Genomic DNA, 20,912 nt, shown 5'->3' on the forward strand with positions numbered 1-20,912 from the left:
TATACAAAGAACTCAAGAAGTTAGACCCCAGGGAACCAAATAACCCTATTAAAAAATGGGGTACAGATCTAAACAAAGAATTTTCACCTGAAGAAATTAAGAAGTGCTCAACATCATTAGTCATTAGGGAAATGCAAATCAAAACAACCCTGAGATTTCACCTTACTCCAGTCAGAATGGCTAAGGTCAAAAACTCAGGAGACAGCAGGTGTTGGTGAGGATGTGGAGAAAGAGGAACACCCCTCCACTGCTGGTGGGGCTGTAAGATGGTACAACCACTTTGGAAATCAGTCTGGCGGTTCCTCAGAAAACTGGACATGACACTTCGGGAGGACCCTGCTAAACCTCTCCTGGGCATATACCCAAAGGATTCCCCGGCATGCAATAAAGACACATGCTCCACTATGTTCATAGAAGCCTTATTTATAATAGCCAGAAGCTGGAAAGAACCCAGATGTCCCTCAAAGGAGGAATGGATACAGAAAATGTGGTTGGAGGTCACCATAACGTGAGGAACTATATTAGTCGCAACATTAGGAAGATTGAGAACCACTGTTCTCGAGAGTGCCCCTACCTACTACCACTGCCTTCACACAGTTACAAATACACTCAACCTTTTCTTTAACTGTATTTTTAAAACCGTATTTAACCAAATACAATTACCTTTTGTTGCCTGGTTGCTGATAGGTGGTGGGTTTGATGCAGGTCTCTTGGTGGGGTGAAGGGGCACTGAAAAAGAAGTTTCACCAATAGGCCTTTCTGGGCTCAGATTGCCATTACTTATCTGGCATGAAACCAAGCTGGGATTTAGCGTGTATTTTCCATTCTGAATGCTTGAGTTATTGCTGTCCACACAATGCCTGCTTTGTGCCTTCTGACTGATTTCTGAAGAGCTTTCCTTTTTGATGTATTTCTGGCTTCTACTTAAGTCCTAAATAAGGAAAGAAAGAAATGTAGCTAAATTCTCCAGATTTCAGATAAATGAGTTATTTAAAGCTCTCTCTGCATTAGCAAAACAAACTAGTCAATTTTGGTTTTCTTTATTTCTTCTTCTCGTGTGTGTGTGTGTGTGTGTGTGTGTGTGTGTGTGTGTGTGTGTGCAAACATCAGGATGCATGTGTGGACACTTCTGGGAGTTGGTTTTTCCTTGAGACCACGTGAGTCTCAAGTATTCACCTCAGGCCATCAGCCTCACTGGCAAGTGCTCTAACCAGCCCCAGACAGACCCCACCCTTCATGACGGTCAGGTCATAGCTATAAAAGACAAAGGTTTGGAAGATTAGTTTCTAAGTCAAGATCAAACAAGCAAAGATGCTACCTGCTCTCCGGTAATAGAAACAAAGGACCCACAGTCTATTTGGCTCATTATGGGTTCTCAATGTAATGTACTACACTTTTTCAGAAAAGTTATTTCACAACTTCAAAAGTGAGTTCTCTACTCCTACCATGTGCGTCCCAGGAATACCTAGGTCACTAGGGTAGATAACAGGTACCTTTACCAGCTAGTCCTCCTATTTTTTATAACTTAGCTTGTATAAGGTTCACCTCTACTATATTTGCTAGAAAAAAATTCCAAGAATCAGGGTACATGCCTGGTTTTTCTTTTAATTAGAAGACCTCTTTCAGACTCTTTTGACTTGATTAAGTCTTAAAATTAACTGAGAAGTCATAACCAACATCAAAAGAGGAATTAAACAGTTACAAAAAGTTTTTTTTAAAAAAAAACAAAAATAATATTGAATATTCTAAATCTCTTCTTCATATTTCCACTTTGAAATATACCTGAGCATTAAATCTGGAAGTTCGATCAAACTGTTTATTCCAGGAAGAAGTCATCAAATCCTGATCTTCGGTCTTGGCATGGTAGCCTAGAAAGAAGGTTTGATTAAATTATCTTTGCAAAACTTATTTTAAACAAAACTAGTCTAGTGCTTACAAATGTATGCTGACATTTTGCTTAGACATTAACTACTTATTCACATACCTTTTATTTTACTACACTCTTTAAAACAAACAAAAACACACAATTAGCAACTCACAACCAAATTTGCTATTTCTTTCAATTTTCTTAAAACTGTCTTGATATTACAAGTTTTGTGCTAAACAAAACTACCTACAGTTTGACCTACAGTTAAGTGCTATGGCCATGTGTTACTGATGTAAAGCAAATGCAATACATATGTCTCTAAAATGACATTTTCCATTAGGGACAAAGTATCTATTTCCCTGCAGTAAGGGACCAGAGTATAGGAAGGTAAAATGGAGCAGGGAAAAGCAGGCGAACCCATATTTAAATTTGAGATCTTCCAAGTATCCATCAACCTTAGACAAGCTATTAACTCTTTCCAAGCTTCCCTTGCTCTTAAAGAGTATGCAAAGATTTAGGGACCAAGTGGTCTTGGGTTCAAATTCCAACAAATTTGATTAGCTATGTAAAGTATGTACAAGCTAAATTAACCTCATCAAACCATATTTCCTTTTCATGTAAAATGGAGGTCAAGGTCCTGTATATAGATGACACCAATTATGTAGGACTGAACACAGTTGATACTTGTCTTTTTCTCAATCCTAAGATTTTGGGAAAATCATGTTTTTTTTTTTCCTCTTAAAGCACAGAGAACACTACTAGGTGGCTTTACTGACTTGCTGTGTCTGCTCTTTTCCTAATATTTCCTTTTCAAAGAGTTTGAGAAAGCATAGCCTCAAAAACAAACAAACAAACAAACAAACAAACAAAAACCTATCCAAAACTTGTTTCTCCTCTCCTTAAAGGAAAATGAATGGATTATAGACCATTTAGAACACCAAACATCCCTTCCACTCTAGGAGATCTTACAATTGGTAACAGGAAAACCAGACTATCTTTGCAAGAGCAATTGTAGAATTAGGCCTGTGAACATGATACTTAGCCCCAAGTCATTTACATTCTGAGTTTTAACATTTAAGTTACATTTTAGCTAACTGTTGAATGTAGGTACATGTATACCACAGCATGTATGTGGAGACAACTTGTAGGAGATGGTTCCTTCCTTCCACCATGTGGGTTCTAGGGACCAAACTCAAGATTGTCAGGCTTGGTAGCAATCCCACTGAGCCACCTTGCTGACCCTACTTTTGAGTTATGCTTGCACCTTATGTGACTACTTCTTACAGTAGACAGTCCTTAGCCATAGCATCTCTAAATGTAGAGTCATATATTACTTTTCAAAGACTGATTTTGTGTTTCTTACCAATTTCCACTGGTTTACTGCAACGATACAACTGCCTAAATTCAGGGTTCCTGCTGTGACAGCTGCTGGGATCCTGGAGGAAGTTCTTCTCAGCACTGCAGTCTGTGCTCTGTAGCTGCCTTTGTAAGCACGTGGGATAGTGTAACCCTGCCATGGCCAGCATGCCCTGAATAGCATCTTCCTCCGTGCCTGTCGAGGGGGGGCGTTCCCTAGGGAGCAAGCGACCCAACACAATGATGATCAGCCTTGAAAACTAAACAGTGTTTCACAGCATTTATGTCACAATGTCAAACTACTACTACCATCAGCAAGCCTACCGTTTAACTGGAATTTCATTTCTAGATGGCTTTTGGCTCTTCTGAAGGAGGTTCCTCACTATATCAGATTCCTCTTTAGAGTTTGATGTTATTTCATGTTTCTTTTCATCACCTGAACTTTCAGAATCTTCAGTGGCAAAATGAATTTTCTGAAATAATAAACAGGAACAAAGCTAAAAAGAAACTGACCAAGGCTGTACACATTAACCAGTTTATCTGTTTGCAAGTTAAATCTTAATTATTATAAAATTACTTCTATATTTCCTATCAAAATTTGAAAATCTCTCACAATAGTAACATACTACCTGAATACAAAGCACAGAGTTACACACTTAAAGGTAAAATATAGCCTGTTAGAAACATAAACAGCAGTATTTCTCCCTCCACCCCTACCATAACCACATAAACATGCTTGTAAACATGGCCGGTCACAGGATGGTGTGCACACACAGAGCAGAGACAACATTCCTCCTCCAGGTAAAACTTCATGGGCGCCCATCATCCCACCCAATGACACCTTGGGATTTCAAGCATACCAGTGCAGTGCAGTCAGGTCCAGAGTCTTCTGAATCAGAAACATCAGAGTATTCTGATGGTCTACTCCTGAGTTCTGGTTTCACACTTGTAAAAATTCCTGGTGAAGGGAAGGGGGTAAGAAACAGTCAGTACCTCTAAAGTGTACCCAGTTTAAGGTAACTTTCTAGCTCCACACCTCTCTTTCCTTACTGACTTTATTTTCCCACCTTTTTCTAATTGACCAAGATACAAACGGACTGATGTATGTCCTTAGAATATTTTGTGGTATTTCTCTTTCCAGAAAAACAAAACAAAAAAAATTTTTTTTAACTAAAATAAACTACAAACTGCTTCTGACTTTCCCTTTCCCCACTAGAGGAAAAAAAAGAGTAACTTTCAAAGCTCAAGAGCATTATGGACCGTGGTTTCCAGCAGTTTACAATCTGGACGCTTAGGACACTGCCTTTCTCTTCCACAAGCACCATTGCATAGCACCTCTTCTATCAGCTCTCAGTGATGGATGGACTGCCTTGCCCTGACATAGTAACTATCAACTACAGAGGACCAGACTTACTGGGAATTAGTGGAAACTGAGATATTCAAAATGAATTCAATAATACTTATTATGCAGAACACTTTCATCACAAAAATAAAATACTGATTTTAATTATGTTTTAAATGAAAAGCTATATACTGTTCTTAAAAACTGTTTAGGAATTAAGACTTTGTTCAAAGAACAAAGACTTCAAGGAGAAGGTGATATTAGTACAGTGTTTAATATTCCTATTATTACTTTATTTGTCAATAACCAATGGATGCACCAGTAGAAGCCTCCTGTTAATAGATATCAAACAGCATCACACTACTTGGATTCCCACTAGATACAGATCAGCCAACCAGATGTCTCTTAATTAGGAGAAAGAAAGACATGTTACCATATGTGAAATTAAACTTGAAACTCATTGGGACAGTAGAGGCCAAAAAGGATTATGAGCTTTTAAATGACTAAAAACAGTAAATCTGTCTAGGTCTTGCTGACTATCACATAACCATTTGCTGGTAATTTATCCCTAGCTACTATACTTGACATTCACATTCAGCACCTTGCAGATCAATGAACTATTCAAAACAGTTCAAATACTTCATATTTTCCAATAGTATTATAAAATACAAACATTTTCAATCCTACAACAATTCAAATACCAGCAAATTACCTACTACCATATTAGCAAAAGGATGAAAACATACTATTTAGTGGTTTTGGAGATCCTTCACTTTCTGCCTCCTCTCTTCCTGAGCTCTGTTCTGTCTTCATGTTTGCCTTCTTTGTTGGTTTGTCTTCTTCATTTTCACTATCTGCTGTATAAAGACTCCGATCTGCAAACAGCTGTCTCTCATCTCTGTGCCACAGAGGAAAAATAACTGCATCAGAAATAGAACAAAGCTCTATATTCCCTTCCCCTCCATTCAGACATGTTAGAGAATTGGGACCCTTTCCTCTAATACAATTGTCTATACAATAATGTTGAGATTATATGGAAAAAGAGGGATCCACCAAAAATTAATCTGATACCTTGATCTTTTTACATACTTGATTATTCTTCCATTTGTCAGCAGTAATCGTAGATCATTATCTTTCGCTCTGCATTCAGGTACTGTGGAAGATGGCTGGAGATGTTTGTTGAATTTTCCATTGAGTTTAGAGCTCAATATGTCCTTAAAGTACAAAATAGAACTGACTTAATCTCTACCTTCAGGTAGGCCTACTCAACTACAAAAAGACTGTTTACTACTGCCCCTCCTTCCACGGTCCTGCCTGCCTTGTAGAGGAATGGGTAGCCATCTAGGGTTTGGATATATCTCAGTGTCCCATAATCCAGAGCTCCTCATTCCAACACATGCAGAATGGCTCATCTTTCAGCACGGCAATTTAGCAATAAAACATATTTTCTAATATAAAATACATAAAGCAAATCCAAACACAGACCCTTTATGCAGGTACTCAAGGGTTAGTCATACAGCTTTAGGCAATCTCATGTTCTCTGGCTGTTTCTACTTAATAAAGGATAGCAGTAGACCTCCCCACTCACCCAAACCTTAACCACATTCCTTCCCACCAAGACTGCATCCACACTGCCACCACTCGGCCCAAGAACCACCACAGATAAAAAGAAGGAGCTGGTTTTTAGTGTATAAAAGATAATCTTCCTATTTGAGATCTTTCATAGTAAGTTCACAAACTATATGGGTTAAATAGGTTCAGAACCATTTAATCTTAAAACATATCAAATATAAAAATATGTAAGGTTGTAATGACTATGTAACTTTCAGTATTTTAACTCAGTAATACCTCTATCATACTTTTAATTATCAATCCTCTGCTTTTGATGTAAAATTATGGATGATGCAAATCCTATCACAAACTCAGTAGCATGGTTTATCAAGGTACCACTATTCCACACTCTCCTGCCTCTGTCCAGGATACCAGAACCTCTCCAATTTACAGATTTATTCTAAGTCTCCCATTCTGACTGTTGGACTGGTTGCTGTTGGCTCAAGGACAGGCTCTCTGTATTTATCTTCCTTGGCTAGAAATACTAGTTTGACATCTTCTGTTAGTTCAAACATCAACCCCTGAAAGATATTATGAGCACTTCAGCAAAGAAGCCAGCCACTACTGCTTTAGGGCTCCCTCAAAATACTCAGCATTGGAAACATACATTTTTGCTGCTGTTTGTTTGAGAAAGGGTTTCACCGTGTAGCCCAGGCTGGCCTTAACTTGCAACAATCCTCTTACCTCAAACTCCAAGTGCTAGGATCACAGGCATGTACCATCATGCCCATCTTGAAATGCTACTATTTTAATCTGTGTCCTATCTGCCAATTTAAAAAACATTGACAAACCTACATGAGGGCAGGGTTCCGCTCTGCTTGCTTAGCATCTGCTTCAGAGTCCAGAGAGCACATGAGTATTTGGATACACACTTATTAATTTTATTACATTCTAAACAATATGTCAGCAAATTAATGAAACCTAGGCACCTTAACACTACACTGTTGGCTAAAAAGACCAGACTTCATGATCTCCACAGATAAAACTAATAGTATCTGTAAATGTAGAGTGTTCCATGTACTGAGTGCTGTTTTGAACCTGATATATACTTGCCTCCTCCCATGGACACATCTCTAATCTTTTGAGGACTTCCCTTGTATGAAGTTCAAGGATGTCAAGGTTAGAAGGAGTTCGGACATTATGATCTCGAAGTTTCCTCATCTTTCTCCGGGAATGATATGGTGGAGATGCTTCATTTGAAGGCCGTGAAACTGGACACACAGAAGGAATTCCCTGAGATTTAACTGGCTTGCCATTTTCCTCCTATAAGAATCAAATTCATAGAATGGTTATGAAAAAGCTTAACATACATATATCTGACTAAGCAGTCAACCATAAAAATACTTTAAAAAACAAAGCACATTCTTAAGACACCGTTAAAGCCTTGGCTTTCTGGGGACCTTCATTTGCCTTTCATCCACATACTTTGTAAATAGTACAATTCCTTGTTTTATTTGGGGAGGATTTTTTTGGGGGGGGAGAGGGGGCTTCGCTTAGCTCCCAAGTGCTAGGATTACAAGCATGTACCACCACCACCACATCGAGCTTCCACCTTAGATCTATAATATTAAACAGGAGTTGACATTTTCAGAAATGATACTCCTGTTTACTCAACTATTAATTTTGAGTTTATTCTGTTTTGGTTTTACTGTGTATGAGACACATATATATGTACATATAGTTACAGATAATCTATATATTTTATAAACATGTTTATATATTTATTTTATATTTGATAAATTTTTGATAGGGAACCCATTTACATGCCATTACTTTTGTTACATCTACAAATATACTAACTATTGAACCGATGGATGGTAAACCTGAACTGTGGCATTTAAGGGTTAGAGATATAACTCAGTGTAGAGCATACATAGTTGACAAGCACCAAGCCCTGGGTCCAGTCCCCATCACCAAGGAACAAAAAGAGATGATTAATGTTTCTTAGATATATAATGCTTTTTATTTTTGATACTGGTTGTAAGACAACCTGTAATGGCTGAACCAGCTCCTCCCATTCTACAAACATAGTCCTAATGTGAGATGTTAAATTATATGGTGAATTCCAGTGAATTTCCTCTTATTTCAAACTACACACTAATCAAGCTCCTTTCCTGAAGAACTACTTTAATGAAAACCTCTTTTTCCAATTTTGACAAAAGCTCACATATTTTTATGGGCTTTTGTCAAAGTCATTAACGCCTCAGTTGCTCCTCAGTATTTCTGGCCAAGGGATTCCCTAATTATTATTCCTAAGCCAGCTTCACTCAATCAGTGTTTTATCCCTTCCTCTAACTACTTCACAGACACCTGTCTGTAGGTAACTGGAACTAAATAGATCTACACAGTATAATTTTTGTTTGAACTTTTGTAGGAACTAAAAAGAATTTACAGCAACTGGAACTGCCACTGTTGTTTTATAATAACACAATACTCCAAATTTCTCTATAAGACATCAGAAACAAAATCTGTAAAGCTTATTCGGCTCATTCTACTTCACACATGTCAGTGGTTAAATATTCATAGCATGGTGGTAGATCTATCTGGTTCTGAAGGCAAACAGCAAGCAGACATAAGATCATTTCTATTCTTACCTCTATTGCTCGAATTACTTTAGAAAGTTCCTTAATAAGATGCCCAGGTCTAACACTGTCTGGAATTTCAAAGGCATGTTCAGATACAAGCTGTATTTGAAGTAATAAAGATAAGAAAACCAAAGTCAATTAAATATACAAAACTCAATCTACTTTATAAAGTTTTTTAAAACTTTAAAGACACTACCATCTAAATAATATTAATCCATTCTCCAGAGTTTATATACTTGATGGAATGTCACCTAAAGAAATCCACATTATCAAAAACGTCCTCTTAAAGTTTAAAATGGAAAGCCAGGCCATGGTAGTGTGTACCTTTAATCCCAGTTACCTGGGAGGCAAGGGCAGACAGAGTTCCAGGCCAGCCTGGTCTACAGAGTGAGTTCCAGGACAGCCAGGGCTACATGAGAAACCCTGTCTCAAAAACTGAAAACCAAAAATCAGAAGCAAAAAGAAAAAAAGAGTAAAATGGAATTGTCTCACAGTGACTCTTACTTACAATGTTGCACTCTATACCTCAAATCCTGCTATGATTCTAACTATAACTAGTAATAAAGAAATTAACCCTAATATTTAATTCAAAATACATAAGGGAGGAAATACTGGTATTAAGTAATCCTTATTTTTAATGGAAACTATAATTTGAATGAATTTGAGTTAAAAGTTTAATAGTCAAAAAGCAAATGAGAAAAAGATACCATTAACAGGAACAAGTAATTAATTAGTAAGTGAGCATATTTACTAACTAAGCTAATACTATTTCTAAGTCTATTTACAAATATTAATCTCTGTATCTAAGAACATTTTATATTTAGATACATACTAGTTTCTAATTTTTGTTTATAGCAGACTTTTTATTTTTCAAAACAGGATATCACTGTGTAGCCTTGCCTGTCTTAGAACGCAAGTCTATTCACCAGGCTAGCCTTGAACTCAGAGATCCTCCTGCCTCTGCCTCCTGGGTGCATGTGACTTTCAGACTGGTTTTTAGTATTTGTTTTAGTGTTGAAACAAATTAGCTAATGACACTAACACAGACCAGCACTAACTCTGCACGCTGGCACTGTTAAGTACACTTGGTGAGCAGGGACTCGTTTAGTTCCCTCAGTATCTGAGTGATACAGAGACTGCAGGGTGAATGCACCTCATCCAAGGTACTTGGGACCTGACATATTTTAGATGTGGGGACACTTCAGACTTCAGACTATAGGTGCTTAACCTTTTACAGTTATGGTGATTATTGCCACATTACAACTGTTAGGAACTGAGACATTTAATTAGGTAATTTAAAAAAAAAAAAAAAGGGATACAACTAACTAACGAGACATGGCACACATTTCCACAGCTTACTCTTCATCACATTACATAGCTGTTATGCTTTTCCCCCTCATAGACATGACAGAATCCTACAGTAGCAGGCATGGTTTTACTTTCTTGGAGGTTTCTATAGCACCTTACCCTAACATAGTAATAATCCTAAAGTGAAAGAGAACATGAAGCTGCAAGGACGATAGCCTTTACTTATCATTCCCCAAATAATTTATGATGATGATGACTGTGTGTGCGTGTGTTGTGTATATGCCAAGGCACATGTATGGAGGTCAGAACACAAGTTTGTGGAGTTTCCTTCAGCCTCTCCGTTGGTCCCTGAGATTGAGCTGTTTGCAAGCTTGCACAGCAGATGCTTCATCGACCCCAAGATCTTGCTGGCTCTCTTTGTTTCCTTTATAGCAAGATTTTGTTTTTTAGTTGATATCTGGAAATCATCAGCACACATAATTATCATTTATATTATTTAGTATTTAGAAGTTCCACGGGGTTGAAGAAAGAGTTCAAAGGCTTAGTGAAACACAGGAACATTAATCCTTCGTCAGAGTGTGAGAACATGCTACAGAAGTGTAAGGGAAGGGAAGTAAACACCAACTCCAGATGCAGACACGGACGAACCCTTAGAAGACCAGGATAACTGCAGTAACTGAGCCATAAACGGGTCTTGCCCTTCCTTTCCCTCATTCTATATAAATCTACCAAAGTGGAACAGAGCAGGGACTTATACAGAGCAGTCTAGCTTTACATGCCAGCCATGCCAGTTCTCTTGGGACAGTTACTTAAATGGGGACAGCAGCAGTACCCAGGCCCCAAACAGCTACTCTGAACTAAACGAGATCACACAAGGAAAGACAAAACCCAGTGCTTGGGATGCTAAGAGCTCAGCATGGCTTCTTTTTACTCTATCTGCATGTTTGTTTCTTAGTATCTTAATTATACTTACATTTTGTTTTTTCAAGAATAAAGAAAATCTAAAGTTCTTTATTCTCTAACCAGAATCAGTATATCTGTCATAGAGTTCAAACTGCATATAAAGTACAATTGCCAATCCTTTTATAACTGGCACACAAATGCTGCCCACAACCAAAGTTCCGTTTTCTTAATCTTACATCAAAAAAAAAAGAAGGAAAGAAGGAAGGAAGGAAGGAAGGAAGGAAGGAAGGAAGGAAGGAAGGAAGGAAGGAGGGAGGGAGGGAGGGAGGGAGGGAAGGAAAAGAAAGAAAGAAAGAAAGAAAGGAAGGAAGAAAGGAAGGAAGGAAGGAAGGAAGGAAGGAAGGAAGGAAGGAAGGAAGGAAGGAAGGAAGGAAGGAAGGAAGGGGGGAAAAAAACAAAAACTAAAACCACAAAATGAAAACAAAACAAAAAAAAACCCCAAAAACCCTAAAATTAAAACAAAAAAACCACAGCAATAATAACTTACCTCTTTTTTCATCCATAATTTTAAAGCAGTATGCAGTGCTTTTACTCCCTGTACTAAGTAAGTTTGAGGCTGGAAACCATCTTCTTTCAGTTCTGTTGGAATGAAGTGAGATAGAAAAGAAAGTTAAAAGTGTTCTAAAGTTTATAAAAGAATATTTCAAGTATCAAGTATCAAACTTACCAATGTCCAAAACAGGACAAGAAATAAAAGGACAAAGAAAAAAAAAGAGAACTATGTGATACTAAATGCTTATGTTAAGCATATTAAAAAAAAAGAAAAAAAAGAAAAAAACACGGAAAAGTTTAAAATAAAACAGTAGGATTCCGTTAGTCACTAGGCAGGTGAATGTCTGTGAGTTCTAGGCCACCCTGATCTACAGAGTAAATTCCCAGGCAGCCAAGGCTACATAGAGAAATTCTGTCTTCATTTTCTGACTATGAAGAAAATATATGTGCCCACCTTTCCTGTTCTAAGTTATGCCTTCAGGGCCTTTTGACACAGGGATAAAAGCAAAAGAGATACAAATATTAGAAAAAAGGGAACAAAACTCATTATTCACAGATGTAACAACATTAGCAACTGAGTCAGTTCTCTAGACAAACTTGTACTAGGTGATACTGACAAGGACTTGTCAAAAAACATTTTCTGTAACTACCAAAAACTAAAAAACAATCCCCAAATATTCAACAATTGTAGACTAGGAGTATTAAAATTAACATGTTTATTTTACAGAATACTACTGCAAAAGTGAAAACCATGGTTACAGACAACAGTTGGATAACGCAAATGTGGTGACGCACGTCTGTAATGCTAGCAGTAAAGTGGCAGTGTCGTCCAGAGAGACCCTATTTCAGATCAGCAAAAGGATGCCAAGTAAAGGGTCACAGGAGGGCGGGCAAGAGGGCTCAGTGTACAAACCACCAGTGCTTGACATAGAGCCTGGTGACCCACATGGTGAAAGGGAGAACCAACTCCCAGAACTTCTCTTCTGCCCTCCATACACAGGGGCAGACTCACACCACTCCTACACCAAAATAAATTGATGTGTGTGTGTGTGTGTGTGTGTGTGTGTGTGTGTGTGTGTGTGTGTGTGTGAATATTGGGTTTGGTTTTTTTCAAGACAGGGTTTCTCTGTGTAGCCCTGGCTGTCCTGGAACTCACTCTGTAGACTAGGCTGGCCTCAAACTCAGAAATCCGCCTGCCTCTGCCTCCCAAGTGCTGGGATTACAGGCGTGTGCCACCAAGTCCAGCTATAAAATAAAATTTTTAAAGGACACAGGATAGAATCAGTTTGAAATTTTTACATGAAATTTACAAATGGAAAAAATATTCTCATTTAAAACATGGGTAATGAAGCCAAAGAAAAGTATTATTGCCAAAAGTAATGACAGTGATTAAGTAGAGAAGAGGAAGAAGATGTAACCTAACTACACTGTAGGATACTACCAAATTTTCTTTTTCCTTTTTTAAAATTCAGTAATAGAATATATAACAGAATATTTGAACGTGTTTCCAATCTGGCTGGAATTCAGACACACCCTAATACTTACCTTTAGTCCCAAACAATGAAGGTAAGTTAAGTTTGTAGAAGGAAGCACCCATGTTTGAAAGTGATGTCTAATTGAGTGGCAGACAAAGTGTCAAATGAGAGAAAGATTTGACAGAATATTCCCAACTCTCATGAGAAGAGAGGAAAGGAAAGCTTCTTAAGGGGGAGACAGAGAAAACAGGAAGGAGAAAGTTCAGTACAGGGATACAGTAGATTCCTGAGAGCTGTACAGTAGGGTAGCACAGAGAGGGAGAAAGAGCAGTTGTACACAGACAGGCTGCAGAAAGCGGGCAGGCAAGACACAGGTAAAGACGATAAGCACGAGAAAGAGGAGCCAGAAGATTAGAAAGATTGCTAAAGTTGTTGTAAGGCCACACAGAACAACTCAGGAGTGGCCAAGAGAGAGAATCCAGACTGAGTCGGTCATCTTGGAACGGAGTTTGAGCCAGGACAGCTGAGTTGATGCACCAGCCAGAGTTCAGGAAGAAGAGAAATGGTGAGATTATTCAGCAGCCCGTCTCAGAGACAGAAAACATCCTAGGCCGAAATTAGATCATACACAGGACAGGAGCTTTCAGGACTGGGCCTAGGTTAGCCAACGGAGGATTACATCAAGCAAAGAAAAGATTTTTTACAAGAATATAGAAATAATTTTTATACCAATATTTCATTCAGTAACCTTGTTATATGTATAAATGTATATACATACACACATATAAATGCCTTTTTTGTTTTTTAAAAGTGTGATTAAAAACCTCAAGTGTGGTAATTTTATATGTGGTCAAAATTTAGGTAAGTTAATGCAAAAGCAAAATGTTTCAGTAGCTGACTTAGAAAAATCCAAACTGGCTAACTGTTATTATCACTGGCGTGAAATGCAGTTTGGAGGTTCATACTGTCTGTTCTCACTTAGCCCATATCAATCAGAGTTATAACAGGAAGTAAATGGGTTAGTGGTGACTGTACTGTGAGGTAAAACCTAACCATTTCTATTTCCAGGATGAATTCCTATAATGATGGCAAGTACACACACTGTGTGCACCTAATTTATGAAAGCTGTCACACATGTAATCTCTATTCAAGATAAACAAAAACAACTTAATTGATGCTTTGAAAAATGCTTGTGTCAGAGCTAGGATTATAGCTAAGTGGTTGAAGACTTGCCTAATATGCACAAGGTCCTGGGTTGGACTCTTGCAATTAGGAACCATATGAAGTTGCCAGTATTTGACCATTTTGAAATATGAAAATAGCAATTTTATATGGTTCTACCATGGGAATAATTATATACAATAGTATGTTATTTTCATAATAGCCCTAACCTGCAAAGTACCTAGGAATAAATCTATCAAGATATGTAAGTACAAGGTTTAACAACATTGTAAAAGACACTAAAGAAGTTATAGACAGATGCTCCATGATCATTCTTCAAAAATTTAGTGTTGGGCCAAGTGTATTTTGGTAGGCATAGGCTAGCCAATCTCTCTGAGTTTGAGGCCAGCCTAGACTACACAGTGAGACCCTGAATAATAACTGTGATAGACCTCACTAAAGATTGCTGAACTTTTTTATGTGAGGTGACAGAACACTAGTTATTTCCAAGACTAAATTGTTGCTATAGTTGACTGAGTAATAATAAGATTTCATCTCTCAGATAAATGCCTATTTTATTCTCAGAGGTTAGTGAGCCTCTCAGAAGAAGAGATCTGTGGGGATGGAATAGACAGACAGAATGAATATGTATTAATAGTGATTCCTCTGGCTTACCAACAAATAGGCTCTTGAGGTCCCTGAGCCAGAATAAGATTTGAAAAGATTCAAGAAAAAGTACTATCAACCAAGTATAGAACTTTCAGTCTCTTACCTAGAGAGTTCAGGACTTAAACTTTTATTTCCAAAACAAAGGCATTTAAAAATATTTTTACAAATGTATAATACATGTTCGAGACTTGAAATTGGAGAGTATGTTCAAGAGAAGAAAACAAAAAAAAATGAGTACAACTCCATAGGCCACATCCGTTCTTTTAGCCAAGAACAATACTTGACAGAGTCGAGTACTCACACTGAAGTCTCATCTCTAGCGCATCAGTTATTTTTGTGTAGTCTTCCTCATCTGGGGACCAGCCCATCATACAAACACCCCTAAAACTGTCACAGCCTCTATCCTGACACTGTACCACAAGAACCATTGTGCAGAACCTTTGTAAATGGTTTTTGTTTATGTTTTGTTTTGTTTTGTTTCTTGTTTTTTCAAGACAGGGTTTCTCTGTGTAGTCCTGGCTGTCCTGGAACTTACTCTGTAGACCAGGCTGGCCTCGAACTCAGAGATCCGCCTGCCTCTGCCTCCCAAGTGCTGGGATTAAAGGCGTGCGCCACCACTGCCTGTCGTAATTTGTACGTGTCTTTGTATGTGTGTGAGCTCATAAGACAAATGTAGAATTGATTCTCTCCTTGCCCTCCTATATAGTTCCAGGGTTCAAACTCAGGTAGTCAGACTTACCGCACAAGCACTTTACCACTGAGAAGTTTTACTAGCCCCCCCTTTTTTTTCTTTTGAAGGAAATGACCTGAGTTTTATCGTGTGTGCGTGTGTGTGCGTGCGTGCGTGTGCGCGCGTGTGTGTGTGTGTGTGTGTGTGTGTGTGTACATGCATGCTATACTAAAAATAAACTTTGGTTGTTACTTTTTTTCATTTCATCTTATATAATTTTTTAAAAGATTTATTTATTTTTTATGTAAGTACACTGTTGCTGTCTTCAGACACTCCAGAAGAGGGCATCAGATCTCATTATGGATGGTTGTGAGCCACTATGTGGTTGCTGGGATTTGAACTCAGGCGCTTTGGAAGAACAGTCAGTGCTCTTAACCACTGAGTCACCTCTCCAGTCCTTCTTATATAATTATTAACTGAATAAAGAAATAAAAGTCTAGACTCTAGCTCACTGCATCACCTGTTCTCCTGAGAGTTAACACTATGATAGTATCATCATTTGGGGCTAGAGAGATGGCAAAACAGTTTAACAACACTCACTTGCAGAGGGCCCAAATTCAGGTCCCATCACCCATATAGTGGCTGTCTAGTTTAAATGAAAATGGCTCCCAAAGGCTCACAGGGAGTGGCAATATTAGGATGTATGACCTTGTTGAAGTAGGTGTGGCTTTGATGGAGGAAGTGTGTTTGGGAGTAGGCTTTGAGGTCTTAGACGCTCAAGCCAGACCCAGTATGTCTGTCTCTCTTCCATGCCTGCAGATCCAGATGTAGAACTGTCTTCTAGTGCCATGTCTACCAACAAGCTATAAAGCTTCCCAGCATAGTAACAATGAACTAAGCTTTGAACTATAAGCCAGACCCAATTAAATGGTTTCCTCATAAGAAAGAGTTGTTGTAATCATGGCATCTCTTCCCAGACAAAGAAACCCTAAGACAGTGGCCCATAACTGCCTGTAACTCCACTTCTCAACAATCTCTGCCCTCTTCTTGTATCATGTGTACATGATGCACAAACATCATACATGCCAACATCTATATACATAAAATAATAAAAAACAAAGGTATCACCATTTGCAAATTAACTAGTAAAACAAATCATATTCCCACTAGCACAAAGAATGAAAAACAAAAGTAAATAAAGTTCCAATCTCCAACTAGACTCCTCAAACATTAAATCAAAATACAAATATATCAAAATCTGAAGTTGTACCCTGTTAATAAAAAAAAAAAAAGATTTTTAAGTCTAAAAGGGTTCTTTAAATGATGCTTAAAGGATACTGTGTGTGTGTAAGTGGGGATTGAGTCTAAGACCTCAGCCCTGCTTACTAATGGACTATATCACCAGCCTTATTTTTCCTTTGAGACAAAGTCTAAGTTGCCCAGGCTGGTCTTGATCGCATCATCCTATTCTAGCCTCTTAAATGGCTGAGTAGAATTATAGATTTGTACCATCAGGCCCAGCTAAAAACATTCTCCTTTAGTTGGTTTGTATGCTAACAGGTGAATTAAACTAGGTAACATAACAGTCATAATGGTGATGGATAGCACAAACATTCAGAATACGCAATTCCCCCATTTTCTCTCCCTTCTTTCTTTCTTTCTTTTCTTTTTTTTTTTTTTGGTTTGGTTAGTTGATTGGTTTTTTGGTTTGTTTGTTTGTTTATTGTTTTTCAAGACAGGGTTTCTCCTGTGTAGCCCTGGCTGTCCTGGGACTCACTTTGTAGACCAGGCTGGCCTCAAACTCAGAAATTGGCCTGCCTCTGCCTCCCAAGTGCTGGGATAAAAGGCATGTGCCACCACTGCCCAGCTTCTGTCTTCCTTTTTTTTTCCTTTCCTTTCCTTTATTTATTATTTATTTATTTATTGAGATAGGGGAGGTCCCAGCTGGTCTGGGATTCACTATGTACACCAGGCTGACTCAAATTCAAGAGCTGCCTACCTCTGCCTCCTGAGTGCTAGGGTTAAAGGCATGCACCACCATGCCCATTCCCCACCCCTCTAACTTTTTTAGGCAAATATTTCAGAACAAGTGTTAGGTAATATGTATAGTTAGGTAATACTCTGTGACATTTGAGAGCAAAACACTAAATGTGTGCAGGCCAGTCGTCCATTAAATGAAATGATTATTTCCCAGTAATATGTAGGGATTAGTATACACTAAATATTCTAACTTAGTAGTTCTCAACCTGTGGATTAGGACCCCTTTGGGGTCAAATGACCCTTTCAACAGTGTATGTCAGATGTCCTACATATCAATATTTGCATTATGATTCATAACAGTAACAAAATTATAGCTTTTAAGTACAACAAAATAATTTTATGATGGGGTGTGCTAAAGTGCTAAAAAGATTTTTATCAAGGAGAAGGGAAAAATGCATACTTACTTTTAAAAAAGGGCTGGGGGGAGTCAGACTAGAGCTGGCTCAGCAGGTGAAATAGTGGACTGGTTTTACAGAGGACCTGAGTTCAGTTCCCGACACTGTACAACCCCCACCCCAAACACACACATACCATTAAGATAAAAATAAAATAATTTTTAAATGGAGGGTGACATCTAGGAAAGGGTATCCCTCAAGGACTATGCAGTCATGCATCTTATCACAGAACAGAGTGTGCAAATCACTCATTACCTTTCAGGGTTTCCAGCAAACTTTTGGCTACAAACCAGCATATGGCTTCAAAGAAAGGAAATTTGAAAAGATCTGGTGTTTTTAGTCTTTTTTCCATCTCATAACACCTAAATGAATGAAATTTGAAGAACAGTATTAATGTTGGCATTTCAAAATTAATCCAAGGTAATCAATTGAAAATAAGCAGGCTGTGATAAATATGAAGGACTGTATATTTACTTAACAACATCACTTTTTGACAATACTGAACTGTGACCTTACTAAATTTGACAGTCTACCTAAGAATTACGTTTCTGCCAGGTGGTGAAGTGGTGTACACCTTTGATCCCAGCACACAGGAGGCAGGATCAGACAGATCTCGGTTTGAGGCCAGCCTGGTCTACAAAGTAAGTTCAGGGTGTCTAGGGCTACAAAGAAAAGTTACACTGGATATTGTAAAAGGTCACTTCACTCCCTAATTTTAACAAAGAGGATTTTTTGATAAATAGTTCCACTAATAAAACAATGTTCAAACATGAGTTAAAAGTCCATGTGTTGGACAACGCTGCAGTACCACCAACATTCTCTTCAGGCTCTGCTAAGCATTCACGATCAATACCATACTTGGCACTAGGCAAAGTATAAAGATAAGGTTCATAATTTGTACAATATTGGCCTTCTGTTATAAATTCCTAACAACAGCATGTATAGAAGTAGTCATCTCCACTCCAGAAATAGCTCAGGTACACAATGACTAAAATGTATACTGGTAGGTATACAATCTACCATGGGTTAAAAGCCTTGTACTATATAGGAACCACCATCTCTTTTGCTAACTTCAACAGTCAAAGAATTAAGGGCTCCCATGTATACACAGGAGTGACCACATTCAGGGAATCCCAATGATCCATGGCCTCCCAAAAGGTATCTGCCCTTTTTTGAGTCATCACTCAGTGTCCATCATGAAGTATTGCTACTATATGTAATGAGGCTAACAGTACACCCTTTCTGAGTACAATGAAGGGACAAAGTTAGCACAAAGGTCAGATCTCATCACAGGTGAAATAACTGCCTGCATCAAAATACAAAGGTGTTTCGATAGCAATCCTAACTCAGGATTGCTTTAGCTCTGCAGTTATCCCAGAATCTGACTAATTTAATCATTCTCACAATACTAGTTTATAGACAAAGAAAAGTATATTTTATAAAATCTGAAATGTGGGAGCTATCATCATATTGAACAAGTTATTAATTTTATTTTATATTTGAAAGGATCATCTAAAAGTTCCCATTCCTAATTATTCAAGGCCTATCTCCACAGAATCTCAAAATGTATTGTTCTTTTTTATAACAAGCATAAATGTTCTAACTAGGACTAAAATATCCTGTGAGTATTGATGATACAGACCTGAGCTGCATGCCAATGTTGAGGTTGTGCAGAAAGTTACCTCCAAAAGCCATACAGTCCTGAGAAGTGAGCACAGCATGAATCCACCCTGAAACACACAAACCAGTGAGGTTTCAGTCTCTAAACTAAACAGATGCTATCTACCTGTGAAATACATAACCTAAACCAATATCAATTAACTTTATGGCCTGGCACTAAAGAAGTTGGTGATTATGATAACGGATTGATTCATTCATTTACGTATTTATTAAAGGCCAATAATATGCTAGGTTGTGTGCTAAGTCTACATTTTTTTTCTAATTTAAAAACAATCATCTTTACAATGTAAGATTTTACTCTGAGGCTAGTCAAATCTGGTTTGAATTAAGAAAGCACATTTTCCATTTGAGCAACTACCAAACTTCTTTGTACTTTATGGCTTAAATATTGGTATTGTTGGTTGGCAGTGTGAATGAATCTGCAGGCTATAGACTCTCCGGGCCAGCCTTTTTGAGAACAGTGTTCTGGCTTGAATGACCTAATGGTTCTAGGGTTCTAGGTGTTTTGATAGCAATCCTGACTTAAGAATTGTTCTAACTACACCAGTATACCCAAATCTGACTAACTTAATCATTCTCACAATACTAGTTTACAGACAAAGAAAAATATGTTTTATAAAATATGAAATTATAAAATCAATGTAAGTAGTGGCTGTGTAATATGCTTCCCAAGTGTCACCATGAAGTAAGTCCCCTGAAAGGAATAAACAGGGAAGATCGGGAAACAAGATGTGACAGGCTGCTCCAGAAGGAAAGGCAGATTACCTGCATTTAAATAGATGGGACACTGGGCCTATAAACATTAAATGTTGACAATCAGAGTGTTTCAAAATGAGAGATATTTCCTACAGATTATACCTAACGTTTTAAATGTTGGCATATTGAACATAAAGACATAAAGGTATAAATTCTGCTGGGTATTCATATAGGTAATAAATCATGTCTAATAATAATCAGGACTAGAAACTAAAATTCCATTATTTAAACAATATACTTATACATGGTTTTTGTACTATTTCCAGGAATACAAATTCACTGGATATTATGGAAAACTATAGGATTGTCTGTAGAAAGTTTATTAGTTCCCAATGATCATTGGGGTGGGGGGAAGCCCATTGCTTTGGGCAGTGACTGTCCCAATGCAGTCTTCAAACTAGTACCACCAGTCACAAACTTCTTATGATGCAAACAGTAAGGCCCATCCTGTATCTACTGAGTCAAACCCTTAAGATAAAGGACCAGAAGTCTGTCATTTACCAAGCTTTTCTGGTAAAAAAAAAAAAAAGCACCATGAAGCT

General features: G+C 37.9%; 1 protein-coding gene across 1 annotated transcript in view; it reads right to left on the reverse strand.

Annotated features, from left to right (window-relative positions):
• Kdm7a (lysine demethylase 7A) overlaps window positions 1-20,912 on the reverse strand; it is a 65,809-nt gene that overhangs the window by 7,311 nt on the left and 37,586 nt on the right. The window contains exons 8-19 of the mRNA XM_052173492.1: window positions 19,577-19,664; window positions 18,190-18,296; window positions 11,520-11,611; window positions 8,771-8,860; window positions 7,230-7,439; window positions 5,655-5,779; window positions 5,312-5,463; window positions 4,084-4,181; window positions 3,548-3,696; window positions 3,231-3,439; window positions 1,783-1,868; window positions 664-931 (exon numbers count right to left, since the gene is read on the reverse strand). Coding sequence (XP_052029452.1) covers window positions 664-931; window positions 1,783-1,868; window positions 3,231-3,439; window positions 3,548-3,696; window positions 4,084-4,181; window positions 5,312-5,463; window positions 5,655-5,779; window positions 7,230-7,439; window positions 8,771-8,860; window positions 11,520-11,611; window positions 18,190-18,296; window positions 19,577-19,664 — 1,674 coding nt within the window. The remainder of the gene's footprint in view (window positions 1-663; window positions 932-1,782; window positions 1,869-3,230; window positions 3,440-3,547; window positions 3,697-4,083; window positions 4,182-5,311; window positions 5,464-5,654; window positions 5,780-7,229; window positions 7,440-8,770; window positions 8,861-11,519; window positions 11,612-18,189; window positions 18,297-19,576; window positions 19,665-20,912) is intronic.

Source organism: Apodemus sylvaticus, chromosome 2, assembly GCF_947179515.1.
Source record: "Apodemus sylvaticus chromosome 2, mApoSyl1.1, whole genome shotgun sequence".
Lineage (NCBI taxonomy): Eukaryota > Metazoa > Chordata > Mammalia > Rodentia > Muridae > Apodemus > Apodemus sylvaticus.